The 24,969-nt window shown below is 36.5% G+C and overlaps 1 protein-coding gene across 6 annotated transcripts in view; it reads left to right on the top strand.

The window, feature by feature from the left end:
- Window positions 1-24,969, top strand: part of NTNG1 (netrin G1) — a 348,354-nt gene that overhangs the window by 260,730 nt on the left and 62,655 nt on the right. For 3 of the 6 annotated variants that reach the window (XM_032155206.2, XM_032155207.2, XM_032155210.2), the window contains exons 5-7: window positions 9,421-9,447; window positions 20,339-20,404; window positions 22,839-22,898. In XM_032155206.2, the coding sequence (XP_032011097.1) occupies window positions 9,421-9,447; window positions 20,339-20,404; window positions 22,839-22,898 (153 nt within the window). The remainder of the gene's footprint in view (window positions 1-9,420; window positions 9,448-20,338; window positions 20,405-22,838; window positions 22,899-24,969) is intronic. The other 3 variants (XM_032155205.2, XM_032155208.2, XM_032155209.2) reach the window with 1 other exon arrangement.

The following is a 24,969-nucleotide window of genomic DNA, read 5'->3' as shown; positions in this document are numbered from 1 at the left end:
TATTTTTCAAATAGGATGATCAGTGTCTGTTCACCTTCACAAGTTTTAACAAAACAACTAGGAGGTCTTAAATTAAATCAGGGAATGACAAGATTTTTCCCCAAGACACTCAGCCCACCACTCAGGGATACCGTAGATGGGACCTTGCTGGGAGTCATTTGGCTTTGGAGGTCCTCTATTCTAGAGCAGTTCAAGACCGCTGTTGTATGAAACATGTAGAGCTAAGCAAAAGTGTGCAGAAGGCCAACATTCTAAAATATAGCCACCCCAGTCTGTGAGACACACCACATTTCCCTATGCTTTTCATGACAATAAACTTGACAGAGGCAGAGTAACTTTTGTGATATTTTTATTCATCATGCTTTTATTCAAGACCCAGTGTGTTTTCTTGGACTTTTAAAGCCATGCACATGTATATCAAAATCTTTTCTTTCTTTTTCTACAAAGCTTATGTTTTATAGAAAAGACATTTTTCTTCTCCTTATTGATCTTCATTCTTTTTTGATAGAATTCTATTTTGGATGTCCTTTGAATTTTATTTCTGTCTTCCAAGTAATAGCAATTCTGTCCAACTTCATGCTTAATTATGATTCTCTTGATTCCCCATTGTCCAGCTCATGAATAAAAGTATTAAATAACTCTTTAAACTCTGATCCCTATGGAATAACACATGTTTTTCTATATATAGATGCTAAAAACTTAATAATCACTATGTAGGAATCATAACTTCAGCAAATATAATATTATACCTTACCTCTCCCTCTCTGGCTATATTCTATGACCCATAAAATCACTCCATGGCCAGATAAGTCTGAAAAATGCTGTACACTATACTGACTATTCATATTACATTACTATAATAGAAACATTTGAAAAGTCCTACAATAAAGCAACCTATTTTACCCAGTGTTTCCCAAACTCATTTGCTTCATGGACCATTCAATAACTTTCTATAAAACACTCTTATGGGGACATGCTGAGCTAAACAGTTTCTTGTAGCCTAGCCATAGAAATGTCATGGAGATAGACAGAAAACTGAGCTAGTTCAGCTGTATTCAATCTTTTCCTTTTCTCTTACTCACATGGTCTAATATTCTTCAAAGAAAGAAAATCAAATTGGTCTGACTTTGACATTATTTGTTCATATATCTAGCTTGAATTGTTACACAATATCTAGGGGTCCTCTGAGTGATGGAAAGTAATTTGATGATTGTTCTATTATTTTCTCTGGTATCAAGTTTGCATTGACCAATTTATATTTTCCCAGGTGTACACATGTATGTGTCTTTATCCAGACATTTCCTAAGTGCTTTATATACATTAGTCCATTCTAAACTCAAAATAGTCTTACAAGGCAAATACTACTATTTTAATTTTAAACACATGGAATATTGTGATTTCAGAGGAAAAAGATCTTGTTTAAGGTTTGCACAGCTAGAAAGGGTTAAAGGGAGGATTTGAATCCAGGTGGGTCTTGACTCTGAGGACTGCACATTGCACTATATTGCTGATCAAGTTAAATTTGAGTGACTTTCTCTGTTCTCCACTGGGATTTAGGCTCCATTTCAATGCCTATTTGAACAAGTCAGTTTTCTCTAAACCTGCCCTCTTCCTTCACCTATGCCTGTTATTTTTCTGCGTTCAAAGATTCCCCTTCTATTAGTCTTTTAAATCTCCATGTTCCCCACCCCGCCTGTTCTCAGTCTACAATTTTTTCTTGACATTCTAGCCTATTCTTGTGGTTTTAGATCTTAGTATTATTGATTTAGTAGTAATCAACCAATTCTAACTTCAATCTTTCTAATAAATTCAGAAAAATTTTTCAGCTGTCAGTAAAGATCTCAAAGTCAATATACTAGATACTAAATTCATTTCTTTCCCCTAAAGCATTTTTCTCTTCACTCTATATTGAAATTCTGCTCATTTTTCAAGACTTTTCCTCAATGCCTCATTGAAGCCTACCTAGACTCTCCTATGCAAAATCAATTACTTCTGTCTCTCTCTCAAATATTGATAATGTGTGTAGATTTACAACTGGTCAACTATCTTTAACCAAAATTATTATAATAATGATAGCTACCATTTATTAAATTTACTACAAGCTTTTACACTTCATAAAGTACTTTATGTTCTTTATTAGTTTAAATCCCCACAACATCCCCAGGGGATATGTACTATTATTATCCTTATTTTACAGATAAGGAAATGCAGACACAGAAAGGTTAAGTTGTTCCAAAGTCCCATACCTAATGTACGACAGAGCAAGATTTAAACTTAGGTCTGTCTCATTATAGGAACTAAAATGTGAGAAATTTAAGAATAGGTCCATGTTTTATTCTTGGTCTTCATCAACGTTTGTGGAATATGTTTTTTTTTTTTTTTTTGAGATGTAGTTTTGCTCTTGTTGCCCAGGCTGGAGTGCAATGGCATGATCTTGGCTCACTGCAACCTCTGCCTCACAGGTTCAAGCGATTCTCCCGCCTCAGCTTCCCAAGTAGCTGGGATTACAGGTGCCCACCACCACACCTAGCTAATTTTTTGTATTTGTAATAGAGACAGGATTTCATCATGTTGGTCAGGCTGCTCTCGAACTCCTGACCTCGGATGATCCATCTGCCTCAGCTTCCCAAAGTGCTGGGATTACAGGTGTGAGCCACCACTCCCAGCCCACTTGTGGAATTATTTTTGTGAATGGATAAGTAAACCTAACAGCCCTGTGATGTGCACATGGCTACACTGGCTTCCCATTGATCTTCTTGTATCTCCTGGAATATGTGGCCTTCACAGTTCACCAGTTCCAGCACAAGAGTCTTCAATCTCCTACAGGAGAGACCATCTGAGTTCTTGGAGGAACTTTAATGGGAAAAAGTCTCACTGGTGCTCATGGCCAATCAAACCATCTAGATAGCATATCAGATGGCGGGTTTTCACAGGCCTCCCCGAGGGTTATTCACCACCTGGGTGGCTTGACTACCAGCCTTTCAGGCTCAGAACCCTAATTTTGTCAGCGCAGTAAGAGAGATTCTTCCACATATGTGTATGACCAAGCTGTAGGCCCAGTATTGAAAACCGGAATACCAAGTTATTCAGGTACAACCACTGATCTATGGTCTGTGGTCCCTCATCTGACCACATATGATTTGGAATTCAACATCTTTAGGATTTTACAAAGGTAATACAGTGCACATATATTACAACAATACCCACAGCAAAATATTAGGCAACACCACTTAATCAAACATTTTAATATTTCTACAGCAAACATGATTATTCTCAGCAACTGGGATGAAGTAAGACTACAAATAATACCCTCACACCAGTTCAGTACAGTTTTGCCAGCAAGTTAATTCAGATCACAATAGGTCATATTGCAAGTACATTTTTAAAAAAATTTTAATTTTCATCGTTTTTTTTTTTTTAATTTGAGGGCTGAATAATAAGGATCAGGGCCTGAAATAAATGGAAAGACAGTATAGAATGGTGGCTGTGGGCCTGAATTCTGGTACCTGGACTCTGGGCTCAAGTTTCCTTCCCAACAGGCTGAGATGACCTTGGGCAAGTTACTCAGCTTCTATGTGTTTCGAGTTTCCTCCATCTATAAAATCAGCCTGATTATTGACGTCATAGGATGGTCATAAAAATTAAATGAATTAGTACATGGAAGGCATTTAGACAGTGCCAGCCATGTAGTAAGCAGCAGTGCAATTACCTGCTATAGTCATTATATTTTCCCTGAGACCCAGCACATAAGCAGCAAATTCTCCCCTTGGAGACAGCAGCTATGTAGGGAGATATATTGTGGCCAACTGCCTGTCTATTCAACCATAGTATGAAATAACTGTCATGATGTTCAGAATATTCAAGTCCTTATGGCCAGTGTATTCTCTTTCCTGTAATTAAGTCTATGTGCAGAGCCAGATAATAATCAGGAGGCTGCTTGGTGAGCATGGGATCAGGAAATTTAGATGACTTGAATGTTAATAACATCAGGCTGAAACATCCTGACCCATCCATCCTGCCTCAGGGTCAGCCCTCTACATGCCAACAGGACACTGAAGGTCTGAAAGTTTGCAGGTTACCACTCCCGCTCTTGAGACCATGCTAGGACAGTACTGTCACCATATGTGTCAGGATGCTCCTTTTATGAGGCTTCCACCTTCTGATTAGCTAGTTCTTCCACTCTTCAGATACGCTAACATAGTAAGTCAGGTTAATGTCACCTCTGTTGAGTCTGCCACACACACTCAGGCCCCAAGCTCTGCTACTGCTATAAGATGACTGTAGCCATTTCTGCTTGGATCATTTATATGATCATTTCACAGCATACTCCTTTGAAGGTGATCTTATTTCCCTCACTTTCAAGTTCCTGGGAGACAACTCACTGCATCTCCTATCAAGAGCAGTTTATACTAGGGGCCAGGACTGGAAGAACATTGGAAGTAATTCCTCTGGAATACAAATGAATCTGCAGAATGTTTTCTTACTCATTATCTGCCTTTTCTTCAACCTGAAGAAGTTTTTTTGGAGTTAGAGTTCCTGACGGCTGCATTCTGGCTATAAGATCTAGTTACCTACTTGATGGGTTTTTCAAACCATCTATCACAACAGTGGTAATTTTTCCTCTCAATTTGAAGCATGCCAAATCCTTATCCCTTCTGCTTCCTTCCTGGTGAAAAGCTGCTGAATCTTCCATTGATTCTCAAAAGGAGTTATGGCTTTTAGCACTGTATTAATCAGCTTCTGAAGAGGAGGGTATTTATTTTTGAAATCATCATTTTGACTTCCTTAAGCATAACAATGTACCCTTAAGCTATTTACTTGGTTGGGGGAGTAGTAAACTTATTTAAAAAGAAGAAAACATCACATTATTAAACTGTGTAATTCTACTAGGTTCTCACCCCCCTAATTGCAGCAGAATATCTTTAAAACAAACATAAGTGGGAGAAGGAAGGGCTGATTGAGGAAAGAATAATTGCAAGTACCTGCAAGACAAGTGCTTTCTCATTTTTTCAGCATATGGTAGCATAATAGCCCTTTGGCTTACTCAACACTTATGTATTTCTCTGGTTGAAGTGACATTTCTATTCTAGAAGAAGTGTTATTAAAATAGTACTAATTGCAGAAACTTCTGTTAAAATTCATGCACCGGGGCTGAGTATGGTGGCTCACACCTGTAATCCCAGCACTTTGGGAGGCTGAGGCAGGTGGATCACCTGAGGTCAGCAGTTCAGGACCATCCTGGCCAATATGGCAAAACCCCATCTCTACTAAAAATACAAAAATTAGCCGGACGTGTTGGCATGTGCCTGTAATCCTAGCTACTCGGGAGGCTGAGGCAGGAGAATCGCTTGAACCCAGGAGGCGGAGGTTGCAGTGAGCCAAGATCAAGCCACTACACTCCAGCCTGGATGACAAAACAAGACTGTCAAAAACATAAACAAAAACAAAAAAAACCTCATACATACCTGTGCTTCATTTCCTCTGCACAAATTTAACAATGCCTCACACAGGGACTAGAAATTACATGCTCCGATGTTGACTATAAAGGGATGGACTTGGACAAGGCACTTGAATCTCTTTATGCCTCTTCTATAAAATGAAAGGGCTGGAGAAGACGATGTCTTAAATCCCTTTCAGCTTTCATTTTTTATCACTCTTTCTGAATTATCTAGTATCTTTCCTTCCTTCCGTTCTTTTTAATTTACCTGTCATCTCTTTATCTTTCCCAAGTATTTTTGAGGTTGTTCCAGAGGTGAATTTAAGCTAATGAAGCTTAAACTTCAGGATCCCTCACTGAACTCCTTCTTAATTTATATATATATATATATAAAATTTTATATTTTAATGTTAAGTTATTTTTCTTAAAGAGAAGTCACAGAATTGTACACATTTTATGTCCCACAAAGTCTGCACTTGCCCCTGGGTGTGTTAGGAAAAAGGACAAATACAAATAAGAGTATCAAAAAATGGAATTTAAACAGAAGATCCGAGATAAAGAATAGAAAGAAAATAGGCCAAACATTAAATGCTAAACAGTTTCCCCAGCTGAGCATCAAACTGAGCTCTGAGTTTCATGGAAGGCAAAGTGGTAAAAGGAATTTGTATATTGCCTAACTCTTGTTATAAGAATGTTGGATGTGTTCAAAGACAATGTGTATTATTAATATTAACAATTAATATCCATTAATCCTGAACTCTGAGAAATCTCAGTGGAACACTTTATGGGGGATAAAATCACCCTTTGACCAAAAAGTGATGTTTTCACAATGATAGAAACTTTCATGGAAATAAGTAATAAATTTTTGATCCAATATACGTTGAGCAACTTTTATGTCATCAGACATTGTCCCAGGCAGATCCAACAGGTGCAGAAGGGAACAAGACATGGAACTTGTGCCCTCAGATCTGTCAGGCAAACACATTAAAAAATGCAAAAACAAGTTGATAAATTGATCATGGAGGCCTGTACAAAATGCTGTGGGATCACAAAGGAGAGAGTAGCTAACTCACACCAGGGATGTGGAGGAGGAAGGAAATAAATAACTTCTGAGCTCAGTTTCGAAGGTAATAATATTCTTTACATGGTAGTTGTCGTTTCACAGAGAATGTTAAAAAACTGCCAACATGTGCCTAGACAGTTTTCCTAAGCACAATCTGACTCTCATTCCTGTGGCTTTTGGACATAGTCACTGTTTGTTGTAAGATGGAGTTGCATTCATTGATTCATTCCTCACAAACCCCAAAGACACCCCACCTTTCATGAAATAAATTGTTGCAGTTCATTTCTAGCCCTTTCTGTCTTACCCCTCGAGCATTTGAGGAATTTCTCCTAGCTTACCTGTAGCCTTTCTAGTGGATTTATGAGTTTATTCAATTCTTTATCTGTATAGAACCACAAACAAGGTATTTGGACATTAAAATAAGAAGCATTAGAAAAAAATGATATTTTCAAATATAGTAGTGGACATCCCTTGGTGTTCAGACATATTCAACTTCAAAGGTCTTTATTCAAATCAGCAGTTTAAAAATATCTTCTAAGCAATTCCCATTTTACAGCAGAGGAATAGAAAAAATGACTCATCTGGTAGCACCTCAAAAAATCGTAAGCCACAAAATCAGGAACAGCCTGAATTTTAAGCAACCAATGTTAGGTAATAGAAAACATCTTCATGAGAAAAACAGAATCTCCTAATAGCCTCGCTTGGTGAGGTTTGGAAACTTGGAACAAACAATGCTCCCCTTCCCTGGTATCCCCAAAAGGATGAAAAAATTTCTGCATCTTTCTAAAGTATTCAGCTGCAGCAAATACTGCATCAAACAGTCTTGCGGGTTTGTTCTTCATTGTATCGTGCCAAACACCCTGAGATCTCTGCCTTGCATAATACCTGGCCTTCTAGCACTATGTAAGTTTGTAAACACATGAAAAGTCTCTTCCTGCCATCCCAACTTCCATTCTCTTTGATGGATTACAACAGGCAAGCAGTGCCTTGCAATGCAGCAGGATTTTCAATCATGGGGAAATTTGGAACTTCTGCAATTGATACTAAAATTATGATGCTGGCATCATATCTCACTCAACAGAGTATTTGCAAAAAAAAAAAAGATTCAGTATCGAATCACTGTCACACTGCAGCAAAGGTAGTCTACTGAAGTGTCAGGTCAGGAATTCAGCAGTCCTTTGCAGAAATCACGTTCAGCTTGAGATTCATAGGGTAGAGTTAAAACATCGACATGGAAATTTGGATTTCTAGTTTTGGTTGATCAGTAATTAAGCTGAAGCACTACAAATTCTGAGCATTTAAAATCAAGATATTTTTGTGTTTCTAATAACTAAAATTAAGACTTCATTCTTTCCAGTGTTTAAAAGAATCATAGTAAGTCTTAATTTCGTATTCTCTCCTACCCACTAAAAAATAGGAAAATAGTTTTTGATTTTAAAGAATACAAAGCTAGAAATCTCCGAGCAAGCTAAAATGATTAGTTAAAATAAAACAGGGGCTGTTGTTCAAAGATAAATACTAAAATAGAACCTTAATGATTTTTACAGTTACCACCTGTTACTATACTTCAATGATGTGAAGAACAAGTCTGAACAACTCATTAACAGCTATCATTTATTGGCCGCATACCATGTGTCAGACATTTTTATGGATTATCTCATTCAATCTTCGTGGCAGCCCTATGCAGTAGATCTTATTAGCCCTTTTTCAGATGAGGAAACAGTGCAAAGAAGCTAGCAGACTTGTCTAAAATCACCCAGCAAGGCAGTGTAAAGCAGAATTTTCTCTGAGTTCTGTCTGATTTCCATTGCATGCTCTCCTACCCAAATTAGTGGTGAAGATGTAAATCTCTGGCTTTTAATTAACAGCATCTATCATAATGTTGCTTGGTGAATGAGCTATAACAGTAATAGTAATCATAGCAAAGACAGACCTAGTACATACTACCTGTCAAGCAATACTCTGAGTGATTTACATCTATCAGTTTATATAACTCTTGCAGCAACCCTAAGAGGTAAAAAACTGAGCTATAGAAGGCATAAGCAACTTGCCCCAAAGTCATGTGGTCAGTGAAAATTTAGGAGTTGGAGTCAAGCATCAGACTCAGAGAGCCTGGCTTCTGAGCCCAGACTATTGGCCACAGCACTATATTGCTGGGTTAGATACAGACTAAATTCGTGTCCACATTTATACCAAGTCCAGCCATATTCTGAAATGGCTTCTCTACCTTAGCACAACTTGTGAATTAAAGTGAAAGCTGAAAAATCGATGAAGTCCGTGATCAATATGCACAACCTAATGTATTCTTGAATTATTCTGCTCAATTAAGTTTCTATTACACAGTTTAATCCACATATCTGACAAGTAAAAGAATAAAAATGATGGTTATATGAAATTAATCAATAAAATGCCAAGTGATTTTCAACAGCTAACACATGCATCTCATAACACATTTTAAAAGGTCTATTGCATATGTGAATATATTTGCACAGGTCCACAGAGTGTATATTTGGTACTCTGTACCCATAACTTAAGCCTGGTTTAATATCTAGTTTGAACCACATACAAATGCTCATTAACCTTATAGGGAACCACAAAATGTTGGATGTCAAAAGGCTTACTCGGACCAGATGCCGAAATGAGTATTAACTTCCCAACTCTGACGAGCCCAAGAGTTCTAGAATGAAACAAAATGGTTTCAATTGCTGGAAATTTTGTGTGTGTGTGTGTGTGTGTGTGTGTGTGTGTGTATAATGTGTATATGCCTATATATGTACACATGTATTTTGTGTGTGTGCTAATTTCCTAATAGTCTGAATGTTATCAAGTGTCAAGTTTCTAAGATTTTTATATTAAGTTAAAGATGTTATGTACTAATAAATAGCTAACAGCTTTTCTTTATTGTTTTCTTTCTCTCCAGGTATCCCCAGTATTTCCAGTATTGGTAGTAAGTAAAAACAAAAACAAAAACAAAAAAACACCACACCAAGTCTAGGCTAGCTTTGCTTTGTTGTTCAGCTCCTCAGATCTATTTTCCCAGTGTCCATTTCTGATGTAATAGGGTATTTTCTTTGTGAATTGCATTTTTATGTTGATTTTCTGCACAGATCTGGCAAGAACACAGATAAAATGATTATTTGTGCATAACTCCATGAACATGGCAGTGCTATGACTTTTCTGACTATTAACCAATGAAGGCTACCTAGACTCAGGTGCAATTCCTTAGATAATCATCATCATTTAGCAAAAATATAAGTAGTCCTATTTATCCATACTTAGAAACCAACAAAGAAATTGAACTCTCTCTCTTAGACTGGATTTGGATGTCTAACATAATTTTAAAAAGCAGAAAATGAAAGCCAATGAATGCCTTGGGTATATGCATTGGAACCCAAGAAAAAGCCCATGAAACCAAGGGGAGGGAATTTTGTTAATGCATTAAACTTTAGGTTTTGTGAAGGCCTGAAACAGGCAAGTTTGTGATCAGTAGTCCTTCTGGAGAGATAAAGGAAAAAGAGAATCTGTATATTCATTTCTCCTTCCTAAAATACAATGATCTATGTCTTCTTGACTACTTACCTTTGAGTTTGATATAGAAAGAATATTAAAAAATGTGTGAATTTGGGAGTGAGAGTACTAGAAATTCCTTTAATAAATCTTTTAGTATGAATCTAAGCAATTGAAGAGAAACCCCTCTTCAACCATCTATAGAACACTTCTCCAGTATCACTACAAAGAACTTTCTTCCAGCTATCATGGGAGAACCAGGTGTAGCTCCTGCTTCATGTGTAAAATAATGATGCCCTCATGCCAAGCCTGAAATTCACATTAAGAAAATGCCCAGTAGCTTTACAGAGCAAAATTTTACATATTTTTTATATATTGCACCGTTTATCTCTAATGGCTAAAATCTTTGAACAACTACTAAGTAACTGATTAGAAATAAATTACTGAGGAAGCAAGATTATGCATGGTAAGCGGAGAGAATTTTCACTGTAGTGTCACCCCCTCACAGGCTTGTGTCATAGGTGCTGTGCCAGGCAGGGTGATCGCAGTGTAAATAGCCATTGAATAATTGCGATTCCCAGCATCCATCTAAAAAGCAATACTGTGATAATTTGGATAAAGCAACTTCCTGCTTCTTATAAATGCGCAGTCAGATCTCCCAATTTATAAATCAACCCAGTTTACTTGAGCTTGTGAATAGGCCTGGACACTGATTTGTTAAGCGCTAGATGTGGTAAATGCCATGAAAATTGGCCACTTTGTAAATAGAAGTAGTGTTCACATCCATTTAGAGACACCAGCCTAATGCTACAGCATCCTCTTTGTGATCTTGTTGAAACAGCATCAGTGTTACAAACTTGCAAATGAAAACCTTCAGCTCTAATAATCTAATTTTTCTGCTTTAGTATCCCCCTTGGCATTTGCCTAACTGTATATATACCCCACAATGTGCTCCTTTCAGGCCTTGACAATTGCATTTGCACGTGCATTTTAGTGCAACAGGGAAGCAAGTAGAAGCAAGCTGACACAGATTATTGAGGCTGCTATAGTGATCTGGCCTGTCGAAAGTTTCAGAAATGGATGGATGGAAAAGTAGTTCTTTGGCGCTGGGGTGTCTTTCTGTTTGGAGTGTCAGTTGTATGTTGCATGGCCCCTCTAACTGTACTGCTCACTCGACATCCCATTCGGCCGCCTCCACCACATCCCGCATATCTGAGCATCAGCAGATGTTGACCTTTTACACACCAAATCAGGAAATTTCTGTTTTGTTTTGTTTTGAAGTCAGTGGTGACCTGAAAGGATGCTTTGTTGTGCCTTTGAAAAAAATATATTAACCTTTATTATCAAGAACTTAGGAAAATTTACTCCTAATAAAAACCCTCTGACTAAAAGTGATATTTTGGACTCTCCCTTCAATATGCCTCTGGATGTTCTGCTTAGAATGCAATGGGTATTTTCTCAGATTTCCAGCAAGCAGGATGTAAGAGCTCCCAGAGGTCACTCAACCTCCCACATGACTAGCTTACCTGTTGCCTGGCTTTTAAGGTAAAGAGAGTTAAAGTAAAACCATCAAACGTGATTGTATCTTCTAGGCTGCTTTAATGGCATTCGAAAGTTCCTTCTTTGTGGGCTTATAAGGTGCTTGTTGTGTGCACTCGTGGATTCCTTTCCTCTCCAAAGGGCAAGAATTCACACGTAGACGACACTGCCTGTTCCAGAGGGCACGGGAATGGGGTTTTCAAGGTGCAAGCCAGAGAAAAGGAAGCTGTTTGGATATTTAGCTAAGTTATGGGTGTTTGTCAGTGCTTTTTGCATTACCCCAAAGAAGGAATCAATGACTATAATTCCACTAACTATATAGAAAGATACCATTATAACAGATGTAACACCCATGAGACCCCGATTATCACAGCATAGCTCAAGGAAAATAAATGATGTATATTATCGATGTAGATTATTGATGTATATAACCATCAGTTTACATACGTATTCTGTATACACAGTGATTAAAGGTTTTGGAGCCCTAATAAATTTCAGTATAGATCTCAAAATGCCAGTGCCTGTATTAAGGTTCAAATGCATGGACAGAGTGGTCATCCTTTCCAATCATCTGCTAAAAATGTTTTTGAAACAAATTTCCCATTAAGGTCATTCGTACCTGCTGTTGTCTATCTGTTAACCAGTAGGTTTCCCAATAATCCTAAGGATACTTGACTTAGAACTCAGTCATTCTGATCTGCTTTGGCCATGGCTGAAAAAATGCTGGTGATATTGTCAGCAATTAATGAATCCCAAAATAAATCTGTAGCCTTTGAGCCTTATGATCTATGTTTTCACTTTACCTGATGTGGTGGGAATTCCTTCAGATTGCATTTTTTAATGAAGCGTATTATGCACTTATAAGTAAAATTCATGATTTTATCCAAGTGAATATTTGTTGCTGCTGATAATCCAAAGTAATAGTTGGCTTGGTGTGGGTGTTTTTGTTCAAGTGATAAACTGATCATTACCTTCTAATATATATATCATCTGATCTTTGGTCCTGAAAACCAAATGATTACACAAATTATGTTAAACATTATATTATAAAGAGCATAATTAGACCAGCAAGAATTGGCCTAATATGCAAATACATTTGTGTGGGTGATTATCACATCTTACAAAAGCGAATGACAGATGAGTCAGAGGTTGAAGTTAAACTATCCACAAAACAAAGATCACATCAAGGAAGACCATTTCGAACTCTTGGAGTTTTGAAATAAATGGAATTTTTTAAATAATACAAACAAAAGAAAAGAGAGATGTAAACATTTTGTGAACCTGACTCTAGATTATTTCCTTAAATTACTTTCAAATGACTGACATGATGTTATATGAAGCATAGAATACTGAGGAAGGTGTTTGGCTATTCCTGTCCTGTCCCCCACCCCTAACTTATTCAATTTAAAACAACAGTTCACTTAAGGGAAATAGCTAATTGTCCTGTTTTATCTTATAATAAGCAGTGTCTTCATCACAGAGTTAAAAAATTCATCTCTAATTTGATTTAATTGGCAAGACCATTAAACAAGGGAAGTGCTACCTGCAGGGATCTATCAGCCTGTTGAGGAAGCCCAGAGATGTTTTCATACTTGAAAACATTTTATGCCAGTTGGAGACCTTGTAAAAGTTGTTTTCCATACAGCATCCAAATATTTTTGTGCAGTCCTGATTTATTGTAGAAACCTGGATAGTGAAGAAAATAACAAGGTTAATCATTTTCCCACCCAAGAGTTATTAATAATAGCATTCATGTTATACAGAGAGCTGCAGTGTTTGTTTGGGTTTTCTTTCCCCTTTGCTTTAATACTTCTAAATCCCCCAAATAAAAGTTTCATTTGAACAGCCCTTTAACTAATTAGGTTTTATGTAATGAGGAAAAAATTATCAGGCTAGTGTAACAATAGGCAAATTGCATGGTGTGCTACATTAATTTTGAACTGTTTGCTGATGTTCTAGAAGGAAAGCTAAGGTCCCAGATGAAACGCCTTTGGGACTATCATGTACCCAGTATCCTCATCACAGAACCATTTCATATTTGTGTAACTAGCATTTCACATTCATGAAATCTTGTGGTTGTCCTAAAATTGAATGAACATTAGGACATAGCTGCCTCTTTAATCCTGAAGAACAAATCGAATATTCCAATGGAGAAGCTGAAATAATCTCCTACTTAAATGTTTTTTTAAAATCCAATAAGTTTACCAATCTTTATTGACAACAATTGCCCACCTTGAGCAAATTAACTTTATCATGTATTAGCATTTTCCCAGGTGACTTTACAATGTCAAGCCACTTCTTTTTTTTTTTTTAAGTGTGAGCTGATATCTCTGCCTTTGCCAGTTATCTCTGTGGGGTCAGGAAATTCCTAGCTTAAGCAAAAACTTGCCAAGATCTCCAAAAGGTTTCATTTGATGAAACTTTAGTCGTGTTAACTATGAATTCCTGTACTGTGCCAGTTACTTCAAGGATGTGAGTATTAACTGAAGTCTTCTTGGACTATCAATGGAGAGCTGTCCAACTAACCACGCCACTGCCTAGGAAAAGTAATTGTAGGGAGGTATTCCCACATGTCTACAGAATTCTATTTTACAAATGGTGAATCTGAGGTTTAGAGTGGCCACATAACTTGCCCAGTGCAGTACAACCAGGAATGCCTATCTGGCTGCAAAGGCTACACTCATAACATTATACCAAGTGGAAGAGATTAGAAAAGAAAAATTCTAGATTAATTGACTCCTACCCTAGACTTTTTCCAATCCATTACACTGTGCCTTAGAAGACCTGTTGATCCCTAATTGAGCCATTCTATGCAGGGAACTGTAGAGTCCTGGAGAAAAATCAGGGTTCATTTCTGGATTCCTTATTGTGTTGTCAGCTGGAGAACTTACAAGCATGGTGTCTGAGGACAGGGATGGAGGACTGTGATCTCCCCCTTTCAAAATATACTATTCCTCTACCACCAAACATCCTCGATATATTGAGGAAGAGGGAAAATGTATAGATGTCAGATACTTTATGGAACATGAAACAGTTCGTGAAATTAGCTATGCAAATTGTGAAGCATGCTTATGCCTACTCTGTGACAGTAAACCAAAAATTTTTCTTCATCAAGATAGTTGCTTATAACAAAATAAAATTCGATATGCCATCTCAAGGAGAACTCTACCAATATCACACTAAACTCTGTTTTCCCCATCTGTTTAATGATGGTGTGTTTCTGATAGTAGGTCGTTGCTGCAAAGATGGTAAGATTACCTCCAAGGCTCTGGGGATTTCTCCTGTAGAACTTTAGAGTTTCCTGTGGATTTCTTTTCTTTTCTGTTTTTTTGGTTTTGTTTTGTTTTGCTTTGTTCATTTTTTTTTTTTTTATTTTTTTATTTTTTCCTGAGATGGAGTCTCACTCTGTCACCCAGGCTGGAGTGCAGTGACACAATCTCAGCTTACTGCAAGCTCCACCTCCTGGGTTCACACCATTCTCCCACCTCAGCCTCCTGAATAGCTGGGACTACAAGCTCCTGCCACCATGCACGGCTAATTTTGTTTTTGGATTTTTAGTAGAGACAGGGTCTCACCATATTAGCCAGGATGGTCCTGTGGATTTCTTTCTGGGCATCAATAATGCTATTTCCATCCCAAATGCGGTGTGTGCTTAAAAATTTTTTTCAAATAAAAAAATGCTATTTCCAGATTTCCTGAGGAATGACAGCAGTGACTGTATAAACCCAAAGGGACCTTGTAATTTTATCTCCACCAGATATTTTCCTCATATGCCAGGGAAGAAGAATATTTAAGGAAGGTTCACTAACATCCTTTCAGCAGTGGCATATCATATCATGGTGGTACCCTATTTCTCACAGGTTGCCATATTTTAGAACCAAAAATTATGTAAGCATTAGTGTTGTTAGGAAACTTAATAAAAAAGCAACTCATCCACCTCACCATTTTCAGACCAGGCAGCCAAGTCTTAAATGAATTCCCTAAAGCATCTAAATAATGACAGAGCCAGAATTCCAGCTCAATGTCCAATTTCCAAACTAGGACTTTTTTCATTCTACCATGACATTAGAATTAACCTTCTCATTTATATAAATTAAACTAAAATATGAGATATTACATGGTAGACAATACTAGAAAAAAATCAGAAAACTTTCTCCTTGATGGGAAAGTTACATTTTACAATGTTCTGAAAGGCCATCCACAAAGTGACTTGAAAGCTGCTCAGTAGATGCCATGTGTGGTAGAAGACAACTTAATACTCTAAAGCAACTCTACCTCTAAAGCTTTCTTGATATAAATAAACTGTCTTTAGTTTTCTGTTTCAAGCTTGCTTTGCAGCTTGACTCACTGGGACGTCAGCACTAGACAGTCAGGTTTAGCAATTCTATCATAGTTTTCTTCAACTTACAATGCAGTGAGCTTTCCTTGGGTGCAGAAGAGGAAAATATTTCCTTCCAGAGTCTAATTTTTACAGCCAAAATCTCAATTTTTCTCATTCATGAAAATTGATTTCAAGTGCGACCACTAAATTGTCATGTAAACAGTTTGGGGGTGGGTTCTTAAAAAAAATTGGAGAAACTACCTATTTGATTCATATTCTAAGCTGATGTGGTTCTAAACCAAAAGAAATTTAGGAATTACCATTTTCAGATTAGAGGTTAAAAATCAAACATTGTCCACAGTATTACAAAATAATTTGTATTGCTTTCTGAATAATAGTAATTGATAGAGGCCCTAGAATTGGATTATTCTCTAAAGTAAGCTATATCTTAAGAGGTCTTTTTAACTTATCAGATCAATTGGTTTAAGAACAATACTGCAAAAAATAGGGGAAGACATTATTTTCCTACTTCGAGTCAGAAACTGTTTATAGTACAGCAATCTGGTTTTTATTTACAATAGCAACCACACATAGAATGAGCTAACATTTACGGAATGCTCACTACGATGCCAAGCAAATATTAACTCTTTCTGTCTTGACAACAATGAGTAGCAGAGAGCGTCATTATCTATTCCATTTTGCAGATGAGAAAAGCTAGGCACAAAGAAGTTAAGGAATTGTACAAGTTGTGGAACTGGACTTTTAACCCAGCCTGAGCTCTATTTACATGCACCATATCTTAAATAAATTTATCCTAAATAGATTATTTTCTAGGCTTCCCACAGATACAATCTGAAAATTCAGACTAATAATAGCAACTGAAAGGCATTTCAGATATTTTATTTTTTAAAGGAGGCAGTTGTGGAATAAGTGATTTTGGTCTCCATACTACATATGTAGATATAGTCTTTGGAGCCTGATCAGGCAGATCCTCAAGACAAATTCAGTCAATTTTCCCAAAGGTATGGAACCAGGATCCTTAAGAAGAAGTGGTTTCCATAAAAAGCTATTCTTGAATGATTTGTCATTTACAAGCATATCGTGATCCTTCCCCTCACCCTTATAATAATTTCTCAATTCAGTTTGGGTTTAACCAACAGTTAAAAGGTCCATAGTCAAGGCATGTAGGGATAATTTCCTCATCGCACAAGGAATTCTTAATCCACTAGATTCTCCAGATGGCATATGCCTCATACATAAAGGCATCACCCTTCCATAAACTTTACTATGATGCTGCTAGGCCATGAGAAAACCACTGGAGTGATGAAAATTGTCAGCTGAGAGAAACCTTAGAAATCTCTTATCTGGCATTCCTGTTTTACAGGTAAGGAAAGTAAAATCCGGAAAAATTAACAGCCAGATAGCTCCTCAGTGGCGAAACAGGGATCAGACCTCTCATCTTCTGAATCCCAGTGCCCTTTGCCTTGTAACAAAACACCACTCTGAGACATTCATATTGACCCAAAGATTTTCCCTAGTAGATTTGTGGGAAAAAAAATGAAATTAATACATTCTACAACAGTTCATACAAAAAAGCAATACAAATATTGTTGACGTATTATAATTTGTTTCCATTGCTAAGAATTTTTCTCACTAAGAATTCTCAGAATCTTCATGTTCTACAAAAACTTTCATTGGAATTGGATGTGATAAGATAGAATTGCTCTCAGACATGCTGTTAAAGTAGCCTCTAATATGCTTAATTTACTTCTGGGAATTAAATGTTAGTAATATTTGTTGAGCATTTACTACATGCTATAAGGTATTAGAATAAAAAGTAAAATTACTCAGACAGTAATTGGCTAATTTTAAGTTGTTTTCTTACTTGGCCTTGCAATTATAAAACAAAATACATTTAAAAAATTAAGATGAGATATTAACTTAAAAAGTCTCGTGATGGCCAAATGTTAAATGTATATGTGCAGTCAGTAACACACTATAGGAGTTTAGAGGCCACAAATTTCAATATCCATTTTTACAGGATAACATTTTTCCTCCCAAGGAAAATGCAGAGCACATAAAATTTTGTCCCACTGAAGATATGTATGGATTTGGTCAGGATTTTCATATGATGGCTGCTGGTGGTTCTGAGTTTTAGTAGTTTAAGGAGGTTAGGCATTCTACATAATGAAAATTATTTGAAAAAAATAAAAGTCGAATTATATTCCCAGGCAAACACAAAGGCTTCCCCAGCCCAAGAAAATATTTTAGGTACACAATACAGAAGACAGTTATATTCTCAGTAGGAACAGATTGTAAGTGAGGTGTCTATCTTGATAAGTCCCTACAGGTCGAGAAGTCTCAGCAATTTGAAAGTAGAATGGCCTACATTAATTTCTTAAAAACATATAAGAAGATCCATAAACTGGAACCTCAGCATCCTGGGGGAAAAAAAATTATAAAACACTAAGAAAGGAGTTATACTAAAATACAGGCACAGACAAATATTTAAAATATTAGTATATGAAATAAAGTTTAATTTATAGTGTTATTTTTCAGAACTCATTTCTAAAATTGATTTAATATAAAATTATTATCTTTACTTAAATTTCTTGGCAAAGCTCAATAACAAAATAATAAATCATACCAGTACTTGCATTTCATCAAGATAAACAAGTCGCTACTTAACATTAAGCTTGCAAACATCACCCTCACTTATGACCTATGTTTGTCTCTGTACAGAAGAAGATGGAGAGAGCTAGTTCACCAAACTAAGATTGTCTTAATCTGATACTAATAATACAAATACATTTTTATGTAAAACCACACCAATACGTTGAAAGCTTATGAAATAAAACAATTTCTGGGAATACAGACAATATTAATTTCCTCAAAACACAAATTTATAGTTTTTCAAAGCTGATCATCACAGATCAAGTAGGCTTGTCCTATTAATTCAATATCTACCATTCAATGTCTACCCATCATCAAAATGCTCAAGTGAAAAGCAACATTCAGTCAATTGACTTACGTATTTTGCCTGCATGTTACCAAATATTTATTTATTTAAGAACACCTGTGTACAGATGTGGAAAATTATTACATTCTTTCTTCATTCATAAATTTTCATAGATATCATCAAGATTGCCTTTGCCTTTGTGGATATATGTATGAGAACAGAGCGAAACAGAGCAACAGTTCTGTTGGCTCTATCAGATCAGCTTTTCTAACAAATACTTAAAAAAGCAAAGTTATAGTGCAAGTCTCTTGTCTTGGAAGAATGCACTATAATCTAATTATGGAGGAAACAACATGATAATACCTGTTTACAGTAGCATAGCCACTTGATATCTATTTCTCAATTATCAGATATTTACTGAAGCCCTCTGCAAGGCTTTGCCCTTCTTCAAAGAGATCCAATCCAATTAGAGAGATGAGAAATCGACCTATAAAACTTTAACTGGCAATATTAAAACTCAAGCCTGTCCACATATCAGTGAGAAAACAGGAGCACTGAAAATAACAGGTTACAGAAATTTAGAGCCAAGAGCCATCCTTATGGACCTAGGTGGTAACAAAGGACAACACAAGAGATGTGGTTCTGAGACTGGACTCAATAGATGGTAGGATTTTCGTCATAAAATAGCTCCTTTAGTAGTCATGCCCTATGCACCTTCACAAAAATAGTTTAAAAATATTAAATCCTAGCCTGGCTGTTCTGCCTTCCATAACTGGAAGACACAAATAATACCGAGACATAAATAATACCAATTCTTAAATTAATTAATGCTTTTATTTATTTCTGCATTGGAACCAATAAATCTAGAAACATATTTTGAGGTAAAGGCATCATGAAAACATATACACACCCATACATACGAACCTTAGATACAACTGAAAGCATCTTGGACCTTTCTCCATAAGCCAAAATCACCAGTTATCCCTCTTTCCTTTTCTGAGAAACTACACATACAAAAATAGGAAATATATCCACTCCTTTTCAGAGATAATGGCTCACACTTAAAACATGCCCCGAAGAATCTATCACGAAAGACGAATGCAACAAGTTCATATCTGTAAATATAAATTGAGGAGAATGGAATCTTCAAGTGAGAAATTATTTCTTTAGTGTTATCTTCTAGTTTCAGGCACCAGCTTTACATAATAGTTTGGATTGCTGAAGTCCTTATTTGTATTTTTGTGTGTATGTAAGAACACTCTACCTTATTTTAAAAGTAAATGTGTAGCTTTGGTAGGGAAGTAGCTATATATTTAATGTCCATTCAATGTTTTGGGAATCATCAATTGCTTGCTCTTGTTTGATGTGGGAGTCATGTTTTGTTTAAGTGCATCACAGCCAAGTTAAAGAGCAGATGTGTGGTTTGTGTCTTTATCCATATAATTTTCTGTTTAGACCAAATGACATTATAGCTGAAAATAACCGTACCCTGATTTTTCCTGATGCATGCAGATCCTCCAAAGTTTAATAGGATATGGCCGAATATTTCTTCCCTTGAGGTTTCTAACCCAAAACAAGGTAGGAGCATGTAAAATTCCTACTGACATAAAATCCCACATGTTTGGGGGAAAATCCTATATGCCATTTTTAGCACAAAATAAGAGCATTATCATGAATGCTATGTCTTTGAAAAAATCATAATTCAATCTTTTTTTCTAATATGAAGAGTATCCCAAAAATACTAGAGTGAAAGATGAAGGGGAAAATTAGATGGCATGGAAGTTAAAAAGCCCTTTACCAGATTACATTGAAGGTCAGTCAGTCCCAAGAGAAGTCTAGACTTCTGTTACCACCACATTGTGGAGGACAAACAAAACTTTAAAATGTGTGAGTGGCACAGTTATCCTTTCGATGTCTTCCTCTTATTTTTAAGTCAACCAACCGGTACCTCAGTTGTACTGAGGGTCTGGGAAAATACATAGAGGTAGTATTGTGACACCTAACAGATGTATTTTCTCTGACTATTGCTCCATATTGACTTGCAAAAATTTGGAGCAATCTGTCTCTTTCCCTTCCTCCTTTTTCCTCTCTTCCTCCCTCCCTTTAGCCTCTCTCACACACTCTTTCTCACTCCCTGTCTCTCCCTCTCCCCCCACCTCCTCCCTCCTCTCTCTCTCTCTCTCTCTCTCTGTCTTTCACATCACAGTAAATTTTCCTTGTTGGAACTTTTCCTTTTATCTTCTTTATCAATTAACATTCATGTGTTCCAGCATTTAGAGCAATCTGTTCTCTTTCTGTCCTTAGAGCAGTAATTATTTTCTGACTCCTAATGTCAAAGAAGAAAAAGAAAAAAAAAAAGAAAAAAGAAAATAACACTGATAGAAATGTGATTACGCAGGAAGAAAGAGAACTTTTAAAGCCTGAGCAGTAAACTTCATAAGCTGCAGTGTAATGTTAAATTCATATTGACATCTAGCCTATAGGTATATATAGTCATGTATAAATAGGAATTTATTTTAATATAATATTGTATTATTTTGCCTTCTTCCTTCTTCAAAAAAAAAAAGGCACATCTTTGGCTTCCACCTTCCTTAGTTATATACAGGATGTTCCTTTTAAACTCTAATGAATACAGATGGAAAAGGAAATGAGCAAAAGGAGGAACCAGGAAATAGCTGCTAAGCAAAACAAAATATATTAGCAATTTGTTGAGAAGTCAAATTGGAAGGGCTGCATTTTCAGTCCTTGATCAGAGTGATGAAATCTAGACTGTCCTAGATACATATATTACTAGCAAATAGAATTATCTTAATCATCTGCTCCAAATGAATTTTTTCAAGTTTCTGCATACATATATGAAAGAAGAAATACAGATCAAGCTTGCCCCTATTAGTATAATTCTAGGAGGATTCAGAAGAGGTTTAGTGGCTTTATTCCTTGGCAAGTTCAATGACAGCATCTTCAGTGAAATGTCACTGAGTATTTCCTATTGAATTTCATAGTTCACAAATTATACAACACAGGCTCTAAGACAACACTTCTCCACAGTGAGTTTTGAGCTGAACAAGATTATGCATTGTCTAAAACCTGAAATAGGCCCATTTAATTATTTTGCTGTGTTGTCTGTGAGAGTCACAGGACAAAACACTTTCAGAAGTATCATTATGTAATACCAGTTGCACCTCCTTAGAATGTGGATAACGAGTTCAAATGAATCTATTGAGAAGCAGCATAGTTGAGCAAAGTGCTTAAATTTTGAAATTTTAGCGAAAGGTACACTTTGTAGCAGAGCCCAGTTCTATGCAGCTATAATTTATCTTGTCAGCATCTGCAAAGAACATCAGGCTCTATTCTGTTTTGGCTATTTTCACAAGCAACTCTTCATGAATAATTGGAAAAGAAATGGCAGGCAAACATAGAGAGAAATCCCCTGCCATTAACAAGCTGATATCATCAAAAAGGTAATAAATGCTGAGAAGACTACAACTTTTAAAGGTATACTTGTTCAAGGTGACTCTGAGATAGGCCCAAATGCTGCTGAATGGCTGACTATTGGGACTGACTATGTTCTAGGATGCCTAATTAGTTCAACAAAAATAGTCTAAATGGTGTATATGTCGAATAGTTTATCATGACACAGAATGTCATGGTGAACCCAGGCAATGATAATGCCAACTGACAACACAACTCCTATTTTAAAAGATTGACAGTAGGGGATCCTACTATCCATATTGTTATGGGAACAATCCTTGCTTCACTGGATTCTTGATTTAAATGGTAATGATTTTTCCCTCTGAAAAGAAAACTTCTAAACTGTATTACTGACAATGTTGAACCATTTCCAGCCAAATACAAGCCTTACTTTGTGACTGAAACAAACTCCCAGAAACAACAGATACAAATAGTCTCTTAATTTAGGGCTACTTTTCAAGTGGGTTGGTGATAAGTTATTACAGTTTGAACGTTTCACTATTGTTTCTAATTTACTGTTCATTCTTTTAAACCTATCCAGTTGCTCCCAAATTAGCTTTGTCAACAGTTTCTTCTGTTCAAGTTGCAAACCACAAGAGAGGTAGGAATTCTTGGATTCATACAGTGATTTCATGGTGTTATGTGTTGTGAAACATTGCACTGTATGAATCTGGAATATCTGTGAAGTGTACCCATCAGCTTATTGGTGAGGCATGTTGACTGATATCAATCAATGCATCGAATAGTACTGAGAATCATCTGTAAGAAAAAAAAAATGCTTCACTCAGAAACTTGACTGCAATTAAAAATGCTCCATTTGTTTTCTGAAAGATTCATGTGTGAATAAGAATTATAATGGTTGAGGTTCCTGTTTAGAACATGAATGTTAGAGCACTATCATGGATACTCACTTGCATTGAAAATAAGGAAACCCACTTATAGTGAGTTTCAAGGATGCTTTTCATGAGACCAGAATGGCAGGTTCCATGTATGGTGCCCATTTCACTTTGTGACAAATGAAACACCTTGGAATTTATGCTTCCAAAAAATTGTTTTGAATAACTTTGAAAAACACAAGTGAAGATCTGCACTGGATTAAGTGTTGCTTAGGATCCAAAAATAATAGTTATATTACTTTCTTTAAATGAAAGTGAGCAGCATCTCATCTGTGACTCATGAATGGCCCATTCCAGCTAGCATCTGTCATTCACAGAATGAAGATTTTTCAGGAAACGTGAAGACTTCTGTTTTTATTTCACCATTTTTTCTTTAAATGTCCTGTGTAACAGGTGTGCTTGTTTTCCACCCTTGACTGTTGGGCATATGTCACGTTTTGGTTTTGTTTTTTGTTTTTTCATAAAACACCTCTTACAAAGAAATACATGTATTAATAAAATCTGAACTTAGTTTGACCCATTTGGTGAAAATGACCATAATGTTTTCCTATTCCTTATTGAATTTAGTCATTTCCTAGATTTTAATCAATGTTGAATTTGTCCTTCCGTGGCATATAGAGAAAAAGTGGAAGCTGGTCAGGAAATGGGAAAAGGGAAACCAAGAGTATTTAAACCATATGTCAAAATTTTCTCAAATGTGCTTTTAACCATGGAACATAGAAGATGCCAATTTGGGTTGAGGGGAACCCAATTAGGTTTGAAATTTTGGGAAATAAGTCCTGTATGAGAAGAACAGATGCAGGCTCAGAGGGTAACACATCAATTTGGGTATGTGGTGTGTCATATAGGCAGTCACTGAAGCCACCATAGGGATGCCATATGGAAAGAGACAAAGGAGGTGAAGGAGAAAGGAAGGAAAAAGCACATACAAAGTTCATCTCTTTTCTGTCGTGTCAAGCGTGCTGGATATACAAGAGGCCTCTGAACCTGGAATTTGAACTTGCATCTCTAGTTTCTTGAGGACACAGCACCAGTGAGGTCCAGACACATTCCTGGGGGCAGGGAGAAGCTACCCAATGAGGTAGACTTACCAGAGACAAATTCACATCATCGTCAAATGATATGTGTGGAAGAGCTTCAACAGCTATGTAAGGATGCAAGACAGGGTGGTGAGTGGGGAAAAGACAAAGAAAATGCTAGAGGCTCTTAATTCCCAGAATCACTCCATTTAATGCAGTGAAGGGAAAATTCTTTTTAGAGTTCCAATTCCTTCACCTTTGAGGTCTTTTTCTCAAATTCTTTCTTTTTGAATGTCTAAAGTGAATTTTAATCAGCTCTGGATTTGAATTAGCTTTCCTCATTTGGCCAAAAAAAAAAAAAATCTACCTGTTCTAATTGTGCCACATTCATTGTATTTTATGTTATATTTACAGAGACAATTTACTAATGTAATTATAGGCAACATGGGGAACAGTAAGAACGAGGATGCAAAAGAGAAATTGAATCCCCTCCTCTTAGTAACATTCTTTTTCTTTCATTCTCTGTGTCCAACCTCTTGATTTCCTGGAAATCTTATCTGCCCAGGTCTTCCCTAGCCAGCGTCGGTCAAAAGGAACCTTTTAAACCTTAGAGGAGACTCGGTCCTTTCCTTATCTAGAAAGTCAACTTTGAACCCTTCCCCTTGTAAAACACCTCTAGCCTTCATTGCTCTTAACTGTCTAGGTACTAAGTACTTTATCACAACTGCCTTCTATGTTTCAATATATCATATATATT

Source organism: Hylobates moloch, unplaced genomic scaffold (assembly GCF_009828535.3).
Source record: "Hylobates moloch isolate HMO894 unplaced genomic scaffold, HMol_V3 SCAFFOLD_5, whole genome shotgun sequence".
NCBI classification, from domain to species: domain Eukaryota; kingdom Metazoa; phylum Chordata; class Mammalia; order Primates; family Hylobatidae; genus Hylobates; species Hylobates moloch.
This window is presented reverse-complemented; position numbering and strand designations above follow the sequence as displayed.